The sequence below is a fragment of the Pelobates fuscus genome, chromosome 5, assembly GCF_036172605.1.
Source record: "Pelobates fuscus isolate aPelFus1 chromosome 5, aPelFus1.pri, whole genome shotgun sequence".
In the NCBI taxonomy this organism is placed as follows: domain Eukaryota; kingdom Metazoa; phylum Chordata; class Amphibia; order Anura; family Pelobatidae; genus Pelobates; species Pelobates fuscus.
In genome coordinates, this window is record NC_086321.1 from 378750721 (window position 1) to 378768440 (window position 17720).

The 17720-nt window shown below is 41.3% G+C and overlaps 1 protein-coding gene across 3 annotated transcripts; it reads left to right on the forward strand.

Annotated features, from left to right (window-relative positions):
• The first annotated feature begins 1263 nt into the window (after nt 1-1263).
• On the forward strand, nt 1264-15948 carry LOC134611937 (G-protein coupled receptor family C group 5 member C-like). 3 transcript variants are annotated; one of them, XM_063456281.1, is made up of 3 exons: nt 1264-1479; nt 14177-15229; nt 15703-15948. In XM_063456281.1, the coding sequence occupies exons 2-3, from the start codon at nt 14185-14187 to the stop codon at nt 15858-15860; spliced, it is 1203 nt and encodes a 400-aa protein (XP_063312351.1). In that variant the 5' UTR covers nt 1264-1479; nt 14177-14184; the 3' UTR covers nt 15861-15948. The 3 variants fall into 3 exon arrangements, with proteins under 3 accessions (XP_063312351.1, XP_063312353.1, XP_063312354.1); XM_063456283.1 differs by having other exon boundaries at nt 1265-1479; nt 14177-15233; nt 15703-15815; XM_063456284.1 differs by having other exon boundaries at nt 1390-1479; nt 15700-15947.
• The last annotated feature ends 1772 nt before the right edge of the window (nt 15949-17720 follow it).

A 17720-nucleotide genomic window follows, 5' to 3' on the forward strand; every position in this document is an offset into this window, starting at 1 on the left:
GCAAACCTCAAATATTACCAAAGATCATGGATCATCTAACAAACCTCAAATATTACCAAAGATCATGGATCATCTAACAAACCTCAAATATTACCAAAGATCATGGATCATCTAACAAACCTCAAATATTACCAAAGATCATGGATCATCTAGCAAACCTCAAATATTACCAAAGATCATGGATCATCTAACAAACCTCAAATATTACCAAAGATCATGGCGGTAGAGATTCCGTGGGACTTTTAAACTGCTTTTGCTCGTTTTTTGCCGTTGAGAAAATTCTATGTCAGCCTCCGCATTTTTTACAACTAATTTGTGTTTTTATGGAAAAAAACAAACAAACAAACAAGGAAACTATGCTGGAAAAATCACAGTTGTATATTTCCCAAACATGACTCGGCATGGAATAACCAACTAGATGTAAATATACATTATTCCCTTCCTTCGCATTATGTTCTAATATCCTTTTTGTCTCACATTCAAAGCTGGGGAATTTATTACGAGTTACGTAAGTAAATTAACTCACAACCTACAAACAGACGCATACAGAAGTCCAATTCACAATCTATACAAATAAATGGAAAATTATTTATTTCATAATCTATGAAAATCAATGGATAATAATTAACTTACGTTCTATAGAAATAAACTGATAAACAAAAAAATCATTCACAGTCCATGCAAATAAATGGATAATAATTAACAATCTATAGAAATAAATACAATAATTCAATTCACACTTTGTACAAACAAAAAGGCTAATTTAGTGCAAAATGTATACTAATAAACTGATACTAATTAGATTCACAGTCTATATAAATCCGTTTTTTTCATTCAAAGTCTATAATAACATATTGATAATGACGTTGAAAAGTTCAACATCTCTACAAACAAATTGCAACAATTTATCTACACAAATAAACAGATAATAATTGAATTCACATACATGGCTGCTGACATTTATCTCAGTGAAGAAAACCTCCCCAAACTCTGATCTTTAATAATATTAATATTTGCAAGTAATATGTCACTGATCAGGGACCAATATATAATCGATCATGTGTGTGTGTGAATATAGACAGAAGTTGGTAATGTGCTGCTGAGCCTTTGTTTTGAGTTCTAAGTCCCATGGTAACATCCTGCCCCCATGGGCTGCTCATTGGGGGTTAATGTAACACAAGGTGTGGCTGTGTACCTACCTGTATGTCTTCAAGGGAGTCACAATGACGTCACTCTGATGTCAGGGGCAAAGGGCTTGTTCAAGGCTTGGAGAAGGAGGAGGAGAGAGGGAGAGAGATGAACTGTCACACCGAGCACAGATTAAACAGAAACCTCTCAGCTACAGACACAAACCCCTTCCCCCTGCCCAAAACTAGACTCCTTACCCCTCCTTGCTCATTCCACAAATCCTCCACTTCCTAATCTGTGCTTCACCTGGATTTACTCACATTAACTGGAGAAAGTCTGCAGAGCTCCCAGGTAAGACTGACCCTGCACTGAGCTGGCAGTGCCCTGCTCCCCCTGGCACACTCTGGGTAGTGAGGGGTTAAGAGTGCCTAGGTTTCCCAATAGTGGTGTTTTACAGAGACAGACTGTTAGTGAGCAGGACAGAGGGATACAGTGACTGTTAGTACTGAGGGCTCCTTGTAAGACCTAGCAGGGCATTACTGGCACTGGGCACTGGGCACCTCACAGCTGGCACCGAGGGGCTGACAGTACGGTTTGCTGGTTGTTGTGTTTAATGCAGGAAAAGTGTGATATACAGTGAGTATGGTGCAGTAAAGACAGGGGGGCTGAGATATTATTGTGTGAGTTCAGAATAACTAATACAGAGTGACTATAGTAAGGCAGGGATTAGCCCTTTCAGGGGGCACAAGGGGCCAGGGTTCATGGACTCTCTATAAAGCTCCTTATATTTAATTTATTTAACTATCCATTTACAGTAGCCAGGTTTCACATTGTGTTCAATTTGCTGTAACTTCATGAATGTAATTCCCTATGAGAAAAGTGGCATTAATACTCTTTTAGGGTTTAAATGTAATAATACACATTAAAGTGGAATAATCCCTCAGCTACCTCTGACCGTGAATCCACAAAATCTGAATCCCTCCTAGCCAATGTCCCCAAAATGCAATCTCTGGACCCCACATACGCCTCTACTGGACCCCACTAAACCAAAAACCATAGACCACAGAAACACTTCCCCTGTACCCCCACTAAACATAACCTTAAACTGAACTAAACCTAACCCTGAACCCCAACAAACCTAACCATGGACCCACAAACTGAGACCCTTGATCCACACTAACTATGAGGTCTCAAAATTCCAAACTGCACCTTACTGACCCTTACCCTGGACCAAACAAATTCTGGATTCAAGGAAGCACTGACATGTAATTCTGGACCCTTTTTTTCAAACCAAGGATCATGCTAAGCCCAAAATTTATTTAACCCAACTCTGGTCCCACTCACCGTAACCTGAAACCCTATGAAACTCAATAATGGACTCATTCATCTTAACCTGGGACACTACTAACCTCAACCATGGACCCACTCACCCTAACCAGGGACCCTATGAACCTCAACCATGGTCCCACTTAACCTAACCTGAGACCCTACTAACCTCAACCATGGACCCACTCATCTTAACCAGGGACCCTACTAACCCCAACCATTGACCCACTCATCTTAACATGGGACCCTACTAACCTCAACCATGGACCCACTCACCCTAACAAGGGACCCTACTAACCCCAACCATGGACCCACTCACCCTAACAAGGGACCCTACTAACCCCAACCATGGACCCACTCACCCTAACTAGGGACCCTACTAACCCCAACCATGGACCCACTCACCCTAACAAGGGACCCTACTAACCCCAACCATGGACCCACTCATCTGAACCAGGAACCCTAGTAACCGCAACCATGGTCCCACTCAGCCTAACCTGAGACCCTACTAACCTCAACCATGGACCCATTCACCCTAACCCGAGACCTTATTGACCCCAACCCTGGACCCACTCACCCTGACCTAAGACCCTACTAACCCCAACCATGGACCCACTCCCCCTTTATTCAGAGCTTATAGTGATAGCGTTTCTGCTTTACTGGACGTTCAAACTGTCATCATGTGGGTAAGAATAAGTGCAAGAAAATCTGTCTACAAAATATTATCTGTGTATTAGGATGTGGTGAGAGGTCTGTCTTGATAATCTCTACATTAGCAGGAGGGAAGCGTGTATTAGGAGGTGAGAGGTAGGTGTCCTGATGTCTGTGTATTAGGAGGAGGTGAGAGGTAGGTGTCCTGATGTCTGTGTATTAGGAGGAGGTGAGAGGTAGGTGTCCTGATGTCTGTGTATTAGGAGGAGGTGAGAGGTGCGTGTCCTGATGTCTGTGTATTAGGAGGAGGTGAGAGGTGCGTGTCCTGATGTCTGTGTATTAGGAGGGGGTGAGAGGTACGTGTCCTGATGTCTGTGTATTAGGAGGAGGTGAGAGGTAGGTGTCCTGATGTCTGTGTATTAGGAGGAGGTGAAAGGTACGTCTCCTGATGTCTGTGTATTAGGAGGAGGTGAGAGGTAAGTGTCCTGATGTCTCTGTATTAGGAGGAGGTGAAAGATGCCAAAATGCAAACAGATAAAAATCACTATTTAATAGATATTCCCCCAATGAAAACATTCATGCATTTATTCATTTTTCCTTGGTGGTATGTCTAAAACAGCTTACAAATTCTGTAGATCTCCTGTCTGCAGCCTTTACAATCCCTCCCTTTCTAACCCCGCCCTGACTTTCTGTGTCTGTCCAATCACAGACTTCCCAATGCAGCTCAATGAGAAGTCTTTGCAAGGCAGGTGCTCTGGGCAATTGCTGCCTCTTGGGTTTAGTTCCACTGAGCAAACCAAACCAGGAAATAACAGGACTGGTTGTCTGATTGACAGGTAGGGTGGTGTAACAAGGTTTATTTATAAAAGTGCTAATTTCTACTTTTTGTATAAAGAGGACACACTCTTCGTATATAAAGCATTCCAGCGTACTGCTTTAGGTGTTTGGAGTGTCCCTTTAATCCACAGGTATGGTGGAGTAATAGCTGGGTATTGTGAGTATTGAATTGATGGATTAGGGTTCTGTGTATTAGGACAGAGCAGATCTCGGTGATGGATATAGACAGTTTCATAAATTGAGATGAATTCATATCTCTCTGTTTGGATAGAATACACCCAGATCTCTTTGTGAAACACAATGTTCATTTATGTTTAAACACTGCAAACAGCTGGCATAGACTGGCATTCTCTGCGCTGTTTGCAGGGCGCCCCAGGGCAGAACCGGAGCTCCCTAGAGTTTGGGTTTCTTATTACAGCGACACGCTAACATGGAGCTGTTTAACCCCTTAGAGACCAGGATTTATTCACATCCCTCTCATATACACATATACCTGGCATGTTATTGTCCTCCAAGGGGTTAAAAAATATTTAGATAACATTTATATAATGCGTGATTTGTGAATACATAGACAGAAAAAAGTGAGTACAATAAACGTGTATCTATTAATTTCAATCAGGGAAACATCAAATACATAGAATATAAATATAATAAACAGCATTAAACAAATATAGAAACACAGAAACCACAAACAGCCCCCACACAGGCGATTTAGTATGTTTCACGAATTGTCTTACTTTATTAACAATATAATATGTCACATTACGATGCAGGAGAAACAAAACAAAATAAACACTCGTCTGGTTAAAGAGAAACCTTACAGTTATGTACATATTTGACAAGATGAACATATTGTTTCCTTTCTATCATTTAACACATTGAGGATTAGGCATGTGATTGATGAAGGGAGCTGGAATATTTTTCCCATGATGCTGTGAAATTATGTTAATTTGCAAATGATGCCAGGCTGGGCCAGGTGATATTATTGAAAACCAAACAAACCAACCAATAGGAGCCATTTATCTCCAAAGTGACAGTTCCCCTTTCAGACAGCCGCTGCGCGCAGTACATTGTGGTGACACTCGCGTCATCTCACAATATTCCGTTGGGCTGGAAAATGTTAAACGCAGATAACTGGTATTTACTAAAAATAGATGCGCCGACAGAGGGTCCGTGAATGCAGAGTTTAGCACTGGGCTCCAGGTATGACAGTTTGCAGGTTAATTTACTAAACTCCAAACTGCAGTGAGAGCCCAGTGGCAACTGAGAAGCAGCTCTGGGAAACTCGTCTATAGTCACAGCTACATTTTACCATTTGTATTTTAATTCACCACAAATTGGAGTTTATAGAATAACCCTGCATTACTGTACAAAGAAAAAAAAACAGAAAAAAGTTACCGGCCCAGCTAATAGTACATGAAAAATCAACTGTACATGATATCTACTGTCCTGTTAGATGTTTCTACCCATCACAGGAATCTCCAAGCACCATAACCACTACAGTTTGATAGGAACTACGTCTTCATTGTACGTAGTGAAACCATTTTAGAGCCATTTGGCTTCTTCCTGCCGTCACTACCTCAGCGAGAGAGGCGGAAGCTGTCTCATTTGCTGAGAGTGATCATCTGACACTCTCAGCCAGTGTGTCAACAGGACGTAGCTCAGGGGGTCTGATGGACTCCCGCTCTTTGGTGTTAGTGAAGTAAACAAGGAGCGAGGTAAGAAGTCAAACCATTCAAAAACAGTTTGTCACCTTACCATGGTGGCGGAACGTGGGGGGAGGGAGGGGTCAGAGCACGTCTGGCACCATAACTACTACAGTGAGCTGCACGGGTTATGGTGCTCGGAGTCTCCCTTTAAACTCTGTATATACTTCTGGTGCACAGGGTGTCTGAAAGGAAATGGCTGAGCCACCACCTGTTTGCATGCAGTTTTTGTCTGTTGGTGGTTTCTACATAAACAAAGCAGAGGATTCTGGGTACTGGATGACAGGGTAGTCCAGCTATGTAGGAATACAAGATAAATCCCTGCTGGCTAGATTAGCAGTAGCCCTGCCTGTTTTTTGACTTTCTGACCTCTCAGCCATTATATTAATTAGCGCAGGGCAGGATCTGAAGGCTATTGATCCATTGTGATGTTATCCCATTGTAAACGGTATTTCGAGATCCCCAGCGAAGCTCTGTCCAATGTATTGTAAAGCCAGGTTAACGAGACGATGACAATGGGGAAAGACAGTAACCAGGAGTTAAGGCTGTGCCTGAATATTTGTGGATACATATTAGCAATCCTATAATGGAGATATCACCCGTTCTCATCTTACACAACCCTGTGATTAACCAGCTTCATGTTATCTGCTTCCGTATACAGCCCCATAATTAAACTCGTACATTACAAAGTATCCATCATCATTATTTACTAACGCACGAATCATCCAGAATTCAAAATGAATTTCACATTTCAGTCAAAAACAGCCATTCTCTGTGTCTGCTACGCTGTCTGTTTGACTAGTTTGCCATAAAATGGATTTTGAATTCCCTTTGAATTCCTGACAGTTCACTGTTTATTGAATAACCCTGCGCGTGTTTATTCTAGCTGGTTTTAACCCTGGCAGAGTGCGGCGTTCCGCTGGGAATAAGGAGTTAACCTCGCTTAGCGCAGCCCCGGTTTAAAAGACTCTTTCATTTCGCTGTTGCTTCTGAGGTTAGTCAGAAACAAACCTGTACTGATTCCTCTCGCGCTGGTTCAATTAAAGTTCTTTCAGAGACTGTGACACGAGTCTGCACACTCCTTGTACACAGAGGGGCCGGGGAGCTTCGAAATCAAAAAGCCTCCCCTCCCAAAATTCCTTTCACAGAATCCCTTCCCTGCCGTGTTCTGCCTGGCAATTAAAAAAACATTAATTCTGCTAATATGATAGGTTGACTACACTTACAGAGAAGAATTCAGTGTATTACATGAATAGCATAAAGAGAAATGTATCCAGAATTTGTATAAAAAGAATGTTTTCATATTAGTATCTGTTTAGACAGTTCAGCGTCATCCAAGAACTCTTATCCGTAAAATTGTCCTTTTACGTTTAAAAGTGACCTTTTACAAACATGGCAAAGTGCTAATCGGCGAGCCATTTGTGGCCGCAGCGTAGACTTTGTCATAGTAGGGCCCTCTTGGCTCTTAAAGCCTATCACCCTCTGCTGATGCTGAGTTTATAAGGAATGTATATCCCATAATCTGTTCATATCCGTTCGACTTTAGAGAGTACTGATAGACTGCAGTCATTCGGCCTCACTGTGATCTGAAAAATAGGACAGAAAAATCAGTTCTAAAAATGGAACATCTTAAAAACTAAACCAATAATTATGGGTATTGACAAAGGGATTGCAGATTTTCACCTGAAATAGCCGAATAGATTAATTTTACAGTTTTCTCTGTTTTTGCCTAAAACGTTTGCTTTCCCCATTAGTTTTCCGCAATTGTCAATTTAGTAAATAAATCCCCGTCTTAGAACAGAAGATCTTTTAAAATTATTCAAGTCAATTGTGTGCTTACATTTATATTTATATGTCAAATAAATATCTACTCACTAGAAAAAAAAATAGTAATATGCTGGTTATTAATGAGCACGATATTAACGAGCAGAGCATTAAAGAGCTGGATATTAAAGCTGAGCCGGCATTTAATATATCTCTAAGGTTTTCTGGGATTTTGTTGCCTGGCAGCCATTTTACTCCAGGGATTACCTCTTTAAAAGCTTTGTCCACTACTTCCTTCTGATATCTTATCCCATACTCCTATATAGTGCAGGAATATAACCCAGGGCCCCCTCCCTAGTGATCGCAGTAACTGTAAATCCACTCTCTGTCCCTCCTATCCAGGGTATGAAGGATACCCCATGTCACCCTTTGGGTAGTTCCCACTTCGAGGGTCCGAATCACATTTTATCCCCCTGGTGCTGAGCGCTTAGCAAATTAGACTGCCAACATGCCAGCCCGGATATGTCATGTAGATACCACGCATGTCCCAAATGACTGGTCAGGTCTCTCACAGGTATTTTGAGTTCTCCACCAGCTGTGGTAATCCGGGTATTTTGGGTACTCTGCCAGGTGTAGTAATCCGGGTATTTTGGGTACTCTGCCAGGTATAGTAATCCGGGTATTTTGGGTACTCTGCCAGGTATAGTAATCCGGGTATTTTGGGTACTCTGCCAGGTATAGTAATCCGGGTATTTGGGGTATTCTGACAGGTATAGTAATCCGGGTATTTGGGGTATTCTGCCAGGTATAGTAATCCGGGTATTTGGGGTATTCTGCCAGGTATAGTAATCCGGGTATTTTGGGTACTCTGCCAGGTATAGTAATCCGGGTATTTTGGGTACTCTGCCAGGTATAGTAATCCGGGTATTGTGGTAACTCTGCCAGGTATAGTAATCCGGGTATTGTGGTAACTCTGCCAGGTATAGTAATCCGGGTATTTTGGGTACTCTGCCAGGTATAGTAATCCGGGTATTGTGGTAACTCTGCCAGGTATAGTAATCCGGGTATTTTGGGTACTCTGCCAGGTATAGTAATCCGGGTATTTTGGGTACTCTGCCAGGTATAGTAATCCGGGTATTGTGGTAACTCTGCCAGGTATAGTAATCCGGGTATTGTGGTAACTCTGCCAGGTATAGTAATCCGGGTATTGTGGTAACTCTGCCAGGTATAGTAATCCGGGTATTTTGGGTACTCTGCCAGGTATAGTAATCCGGGTATTTTGGGTACTCTGCCAGGTATAGTAATCCGGGTATTTTGGGTACTCTGCCAGGTATAGTAATCCGGGTATTTTGGGTACTCTGCCAGGTATTGTAATCCGGGTATTTTGGGTATTCTGCCCGGGGGCACTTTTCTGCGAAATGGACAGTAGTGATAACAGCGATTCAATGTAGGGATAATTATATTTTCACTTTTTATATTTGTATCACGTCTTGGTTTCAATACCAGAAATCCAGGACGTTATTTGTCTGTCCCGGCTGTGTTACCTAATCAATGGCAGCCTCACAGCAAGAGACTTCAATAAACATTGTAACTGCATCTTCCGAATGAAGGGCCATAGGATGAACAGCTGTGAAACACCAGATCATTTTATCATGTTTCGTGGCCCCGTATTATCGTGTGCGATCTTCGTATTCTACCCTAAGCAGGAAAGTCTTTTTTCTAGAGATCAAGGCGAAGCTTCGGCCATAGAAAGACGTGTTTGAAGGATTCCCAGTATGGGGATCTGATCTATTAAACCGGTGAACATTTTGTTCCCATAGATTCAGAATTGATTTTTATTAACATAATCTTCCTTTCTAATTGTTGCGATCTGCAGGTAAGACTGGAAATTCTCTTCAAAGAGGCGTTTGTAAGTCTCACAATCATATGTAAGGGGTTTGAATGGCCCTAAAGAATGCCAGATATGTGTCTTTGCATGGGTTCTGTTGTGATAGCATTTTCCTGTTGGCAAATGATCAAAAAAGCGCTACAAAGTGTAACTGTTACCATTAAACTCTTTTCATAATATCCGATTTAAATACTAGTGAATGTTATTAAGATTGGATTGACACCATGATAACACTGACAGCTTAATATTATTTGTGAAGAATTCTATGTGAACCTTAAAGTGATGTTAAGCCTAAATATCCAAATTATATAAATTCACCAATTCAGCTATGATCTAAATTTTCAGTTCATCTATTGTAAAATATAAAATTCACTTTGAATTCCTGATACTTCACGGAGCCGATGATCTCAGGATTTGTGCTCCAACCAAGGAACTCAGCGGAGCACCCATTTACACCCTACCCAATGCATTAAGAAACCCAATGAGTTTGCAGGTTCGGCAGCAAAGCCGGTTAATGTTCTGGCAAAATTCCTGCTACATATGCACGAATGGCGCCAAATTAGAGGCTATTTAATAAAGTGAGAATTCAGCGAGAACTCATAAGCGAATTTCAAATTTCAGACCAGAGTAGTGGAAGTGAAGCAAAGCTGACTTGACTGAGAATTTATCCACTTCTGCTACTTTGACCTTAAATTTGCAACTCACTTTGAAATCTCACGTTAAAGGATAACTCTGTTAGTTTTCTAAGCTAAGCTTTGGAAGAACTGGGGTTCCGTTTGTCCTGAACTCTGATAAAAGGCGAACGGTTTTCAGTTCTGCCTTTGCACGGCAGACACAGTTGGAATCGGCTTTCTGGTAATTAATGAATAGACCCCCTGGTGACTTCTTTGGAAAGGGCATTATTGAAATCCGTTCTTTATTAAATGGCAGCTCGTTTCACAGAGCCATATCAAAGAGGCACAATGAATTGGCGTTAACATAAATACACAATGCAGCAAAATGGTTTGTGTTTTTATACCTTCCGAGTAATTTGTAAGACTTTTTTTTATATACACGATTTATTTCTCACAGGGCATTGACCGAGTCACTTTACAATCTACCCCACAATGGGACTTTGTTAGAATTACTGGTACAAAGTAATATAAGTAAACAAAAAAAGCCTGCAGATTGTTTCATTCTACCAATCTTTCTTCATCCGTATTTGCTATTTAGTGATTTTCCTAAATCAAACCAGCCCTTCAAAAACACCGCAAGCATTAATTCAGATTTTCTGTAAGGCTATAGCTGATATGGGTTAGGAGCTGTGCTCTCGGTGCTGAATCTGACAATCACAGGCAATAAGGAAGGAGTAAGTATTAAATACAAAGGAGATGTAATTAAATAATATACAGCATATGTAATTCTTTACTGGTGAAAACAAAGCACATTATATATAGCAAGAGTGATATAACATACCTCCCAAGTGTCCCTATGTAGGATGGACAGTCCCTATTTTGCACCCAAATCATTCTGTCCCTATTTTCTATCCTAATATCCCTCTTTTCTCAGAGCTCCATGTCGTGGGTGTATCTGAGTGTATAATATGATAAGGTTACACATTTTGAGGGCATTTCTATAAATTATTACATATGATGCAATAATTATCCGTTTAAAATACAACAATTGTCACGCCCATTTTAGACCCACCCACTGAATCAAATTGGGAAAGTTGTCTAAATCAGACATTTCCCATTTCCTCTACTTTGGACAACGCACGAAAAGTCCTGCCCTACATGTATGTAGAATTCTAACACTGCTAGTAGCAAATATGTTATGTAATTACCATCCTGCAGCATGTGAATGCTACATACTAAAGGGCAAGGAGGTAGACAAGGTAGTGTCCTCTTATTGCGCTGTACCAGTGGCTTTGCTCACAGAGACTTTGTAAGCTAGCTCTTTACAATATTATAAAAGGGGGAAATGTAACAATAAATGAGACAATTACAGAATGTTAAAGGGACCATAGGTTGCCGAGGATCCTACTCAAACAAGCATTCAGTCTCAACCTATTCATCAATGTCCTTTGGAGAAATAAACCTGTTCTAAAAGAGATTCCTTAAAACAGCCTGAGGTGCTTTGTGCTGCTCTATAACCCGTCAGCCGCGCATGCACGGCTTGGACTGGAAAAAACTAGACTTTCTAATGTATTCCAGGTTACACTGTTTTCTTTTAAACAAACGTGAGCAGTGTGTAGTCATGCGTTAAAGCAGAATGTTATTTTAACCATTTGAAAACGAAAAGCACCTGGAGTACAACATCCTGGAATGTTCTAAACCAAGGGTGTCCAAATGTGGCCCTCAGAGTAAGTTCTAAACCAAGAGTGTCCAAATGTGGCCCTCAGAGTACGTTCTAAACCAAGGGTGTCAAAATGTGGCCCTCAGAGTACGTTCTAAACCAAGGGTGTCCAAATGTGGCCCTCAGAGTACGTTCTAAATCAAGGGTGTCAAAATGTGGCCCTCAGAGTACGTTCTAAACCAAAGGTGTCCAAATGTGGCCCTCAGAGTACGTTCTAAACCAAAGGTGTCCAAATGTGGCCCTCAGAGTACGTTCTAAACCAAAGATGTCCAAATGTGGCCCTCAGAGTACGTTCTAAACCAAGTGTGTCCAAATGTGGCCCTCAGAGTACGTTCTAAACCAAGGGTGTCCAAATGTGGCCCTCAGAGTACGTTCTAAACCAAGGGTGTCCAAATGTGGCCCTCAGAGTACATTCTAAACCAAGGGTGCCCAAATGTGGCCCTCAGAGTACATTCTAAACCAAGGGTGTCCAAATGTGGCCCTCAGAGTACGTTCTAAACCAATGGTGTCCAAATGTGTCCCTCTGAGTACGTTCTAAACAAGGGTGTCTAAATATGGCCCTCTGAGTACATTCTAAACCAAGGGTGTCCAAAGTGGCCCTCTGAGTACGTTGGCATGTCTGTCAAAACATGCAGAAAAAAGTTTCCATGATAAAAGTAAGTTTTAATCCATCTCATTGCCCCCTACTGACCGTATGTTAAAGCAGCAGCCACATGCTCGGGTTTTCAATGAATGGGAGTTTTATTAATTCCTAATCCTAAGAGAACGTGGGTTTCCCTATATCAGAGGTGCCAATAAGTCCAAGAATTTCTATTAAAAATCCAACCAAGGTGATTTACAAAAGTTGTTACGAATTCAAAGTGAATTTTAATGTTTAGGCCATAATAGGTCAACTGAAAGTCATTTTCCAAAGACGGTATGTTTTTTGTCACTGCGTTGGTCTAAAATTTAGGATTTGCTGTGAATTCAGTTTGACAATTCACATGTTAATAAATAACCATGAAAAGTTTATGAAATGAGAATTAAACAAATTCATTAGATTTTTTTTTTTTTAGCAAATAATTGAATTGAATATGAATTCATAATTATGTGTTCTATTGAGATTTATATCAAGAGGAACTGTTACTTCGGTGAAGGGGATATTACAATAGATAATCACCAATAGTTTATCTTTTATTTCCAATTCTGCCCAACGCTCGGTTGGCACACTCTGGCATACCATGCAAATGTAAACCTATGATTCTCTGCATGTTTTCTCTGAGTGTTTGGAATCATGGGGAATGTATTAACACGGCAGGCATGTGTGGACATGGAAAGGCAGGGAGATGGCAACACCTATCACCCACAATGTGCAGCACGGGTAGATTTTTTTTCTGTCAGGGTGGTAGTCCGGTGCCCGGAACCCAGACACAGTGTCCAGGCGGCGGGGCGTGGACCGGGACCCATTATGCCTGATGTTAAGTGGGAGTCTTCAGCGTGGAGGTGGATTAGCAGGGTATGGTGCAGGGTAACCGCACGCCCCCTGGTGTTGAGCACCAGCGTTTGTGCAGCCACATACCAAGACCCTGATTCCGTTTATGCGGATAACAGGAACTAGGAGCTTGGAAATTAAGCAGACCTCCCAGGAGCTTAATAGGGAGGCTCTGCAGCAAGATTGTATCCAGTACTAGAAACAAGGCAAGACTAGAGATAGACACCAAACATGAAAACAAGACAGAACTAATAGAGCCCAGAACCAGAGAAGGATAGGAAGCTAAACCCAGAACATATACACAAGACATGAGGAAAACATGAACATAACATGGGCATGACTGGACAGGACTGTACATGGACTGGGTATACAAACTAAAACAAGACAAGATAACATAGGCAAAACAAGAGGAGAAATAACTAAGTACTACATATGAAAATCATGGGGATTTAGTCATACTATATGATCATACACTGCATACGCCTGCCAACAACGCCAATGTACCCCATATCTGGCAGGTCCTACACTGCCTAATGTATGCTAAAACATCCTAAGTAGACATATATAGCACTTACCTGCAAGAAAGGGCAGAAGCTTTGAGCAGCTGCCTGCAGGAACACTGAAACAGAGAGGAATGATGGAAAACAAACGGGTGTGGCAACATAAAACAAACATTTAAAGGAAACCTGGAGACTGGGAAATCCAGGGACGAACTATAGGAATGAACCCAGAAATCCCAGCATAAAGAAAACCAGACAGACTAGAAAACCAAAAACCCAAGAAAGCTAAGCAAGAATAGCAAAAAGAGTACTGGATACCAGAAGCCAAGTCCAGACATCAGAACAGAGCAGAGCAGATCATGACAGTTTCTTCTTCAAAAGAGTTTACTGGGACAAAGGAAAGACCTTCTATGACCCATAACAAAAAAATCCTTCTGTCGCTCTAAAATATTTTTGTTGTCTAGCAGGTTAAACACTGTGCTTCTAGTTCCGATCACCCACGTTGCCTTCAGCAGTTCAGGACATACTTCTCTTATTCTAACATATTGTTTCCTCATTTTTTGTTTTGCAGATCAAACCATGAATTTTCAATCAGCATGGCCATGCCCAGCCTGGGCCGTTATGACCTCCTTGTGGGTTATTTTGAGTTTTTCATCATTAAGCAATGCTCAGACCACCACAGCAGTTCCTTCTGGATGTGGGCAAGGTTTAGATCCAATTTACTACTATCTCTGTGATCTCTCTTCTGCCTGGGGTATTGTGTTAGAGGCCATTACCAGCGCTGGCATTGTGTCTTCTTTCATCCTTATCATCGTCTTAGTAGCCAGTACGCCTTTCATTCAGGATCCGAGGAAGAAAAGCATACTTGGGACTCAGATCTTCTTCCTAGTGGGAACAACTGGACTTTTCTGCTTAGTCTTTGATATAATTGTCAAACAGAACTTCTCCACTTGTGCATCACGGAGGTTCCTATTTGGAGTTTTCTTCGCTATGTGCTTCTCCGCCTTGTGGTCGCATGGAATCAGCCTCAATTGCCTTGTGCGAAGAAACAGAGGACCCAATGGCTGGTGGGTGTTTTTGATTGCTCTCTGTCTTACACTGGTCGAGGTTATTATAAACACAGAGTGGCTTATTATCACCATTGTGCGCACAGCCAGTACACTGGGACAACCATGCGCTATTGCCAATCAGGACTTTGTTATGGCGTTAATCTATGTCATGTTCCTCATTCTGGCTGGGTTTGTGACTGCCTGGCCAGCATTTTGTGGCCGCTATGGTCACTGGGGCAAGCACGCCATCTTCATTCTGATCACCCTCTTCCTGTCCATCTGCATTTGGATAGTGTGGATTGTTATGTACGTATACGGGAATATTCAGCTCAACAAATCTTCGTACTGGGATGACCCCACGTTGGCCATTGCTCTGGTCTCTAACGCCTGGGCTTTTATCTTCTTCTATATAATCCCGGAGATCTCTCAGTTGACCAAGCCCAATCTGGAACAGACATTTGAGGAGGAAGGATACCAAGCTCGTGGTGTGGGCTATGAAACCATCTTAAAAGAACAGATTTCCCAAAGCAATTATGTAGAGAACAAAGCCTTCTCCATGGATGAGCCAGCCGGTGGTAAGTGTCCACATAAACACAACTTGTTCATGACAACGTGTCAGTTTCCGTAACAATGCAAAATAGTTGGTGTACATAAATATGGATAGGAGTAAGATAGTTAAAGAAAGCAGGTCCCGCCATTGCTCCTGTATTCAGGTAAGCTAGAAGTTACAGCAATATTTCTAAATACCAGCTTTTATTTTGTCATATGAAGTAAGAAATAGCTTATCCGCTCCAGGGCTAAGTGTTTGTTAGAGCTGCAGTTAGCTAGGTTAGGTTAGTTGTGAAAGGGTAATGATCAAAAGTTAGTCTTGCCCCAATGTCCCTTTTGCCCAGTTGATGGACGCCCGAGTTCCATCCTTTATATTTAATCGACCGGTCATAGCTACACTTTCTTTACATATAGGAGTTGGCCGTATCTTCTCCAATCAGAGAGAGATAGTATACTGCATGGAAAATTCTAAACCTTATCTCATCTGATCTTTTAGCAGCAAAAAAGCCCATGTCCCCTTACAGCGGCTATAACGGGCAGATGCGAGGCAGTGTCTACCAGCCCACGGAGATGGCAATTATGAACAAGAATACGGTAAGGGCCCCTTCTCTTCCAGCAAAGGCTTTGGTGACATGCGGAGTCTGTGGTTGGCCGTAATCTGAGTGTTGGTTGTTTGCCCTTTTAGTTTTTTTTTCTTCTACTTCAATGTCGGATGGAGAGTTTAGCGGGCTGTTCAGTGACTGTGCAAACTGCAGAGAACACTGAACAACTGTTTCAGATACATCTGCTCGCCGTCCAGGAAAGACAGCCTTTCTAAAATGTTTAACACGGCCAGCTCTGTTTATCCGTTCTCAGCGTTAGGCAGATTTAGCACAGAAACTGCCAACACTTCTGAAACTCATCCTTCAACTCTCCGAGCAGACCCTGCCACCACTTACATATCTATAATCACCAACGTGAATGCACTCACTGAGCAGAACCTCTTTTATTGAGTAGATGGTTTAAAAAACAAGTATGGATAAACAGCAATATGTACAATAATCCTTTAAAAGACAAATACACGTTTCCTTACTGTTCGAGCATATTTTTCTTAGAAAGGATTACTGTACAATAATTCAATACACACAATAAAAGATCATGTTTAAAAATTAAACAAACAACTTGATTGATAGTGTATTTCAAACTTAACAGAAGGTGGCCAGCTCGGGGTGCAATTTAGGGCTTCTGATTGTCCCATCGGTGGCTTGAAGATTCCAATTGGTTCCAGAAATGTAACTCATTTATTGGAGACTTTACCTGCACTCAAAGAGAGGAGGCAGTTAACATAATTACGCAAAATCACCTCATAGGGTTATTCACTAAGAATTTCACATTTAAAGGGACACTCCAGACTCCTAAAGCACTTTAGCTTGCTTGAATGCTTTATATAGGAAGTGTGTATACTCTTTATATTATTTTTCAAAAAGTGCACATTTCAATAGAAATTGACACTTTTATAAATTAACCTAGTTACACCCCCCTGGCTGTCAGTCAGACAGTCAATCCTGTTACTTCCTGGTTTGTTTAGCTCCTTGGAAATAAACCCAAGGGGCAGCAATTGCCCAGAGCGCCAGCCTTGTAAAGACTTGTCATCGAGCTGCATTGGAAAGGCTGTGATTGGACAGCAACAGAAAGTCTGGGCGGGGTTAGAAGGGGAGGGTTTGTAAAGGCTGCAGACAAGAGATCTATATCTTTTACAAGCTATTTTTCAAAATATGCATAATTAAATGCATGCATATTTTAATTTGGGTATATCTACTAAACAGTGATTTTTTTTCTAATTTATTTATTTATTGTTGTTGAATTTGGGCAATGGAGTGTCCCTCTAAGGTCACAACAGCCAAAATAATCTCTGAATGAGCTATGCTTTCCATTCACCTACTTTGGCCTTAAATTTAAAAATCACTTTGAATTCACACTTTAAAAAATAACTCTATAGAATTCTATAACTTCTGTGGTTTTTCTTCTTTCAGAGATGAGAGAAGCCGTGTTTTGTTAAAAAAAGAGAATTAAACTTACCTTTAAAATTGTCCTTTTGGTAAATATATGACTAGTTTGGGAAACACCTGGGGCTACTGATTGCACATTTCTAAGCAGAGTACATTAGTGAATTAGAATATAGCAGACAAACTGGGAATCAGAAAATACAAATCTCTGTAAAAGAAAAAAGGGAAATGGGGGCGGGGGGGGGATAATGTCACCCATTATCAGACTGAGATTTAATGTCTATTGTAACAATTAGAAACTTGAGTTAGCCAACAGTGCGCATGTACAGGAGACTTTATTACAAATGTCAGAACTGTCCACAAAGTATGTTAATGTAACCACACAAACAATTATAACGTACAGTAATCTGCCACAGCATACAATCGAGTCTGAAAATAAAGGTTAATGATTAGATGGCAAGGAAAGAGAAAATTTAGCATCAAATGTAATCTCAAAGCAGAATTAGGCTGTTGGCAGGACTGTAGCATTGTA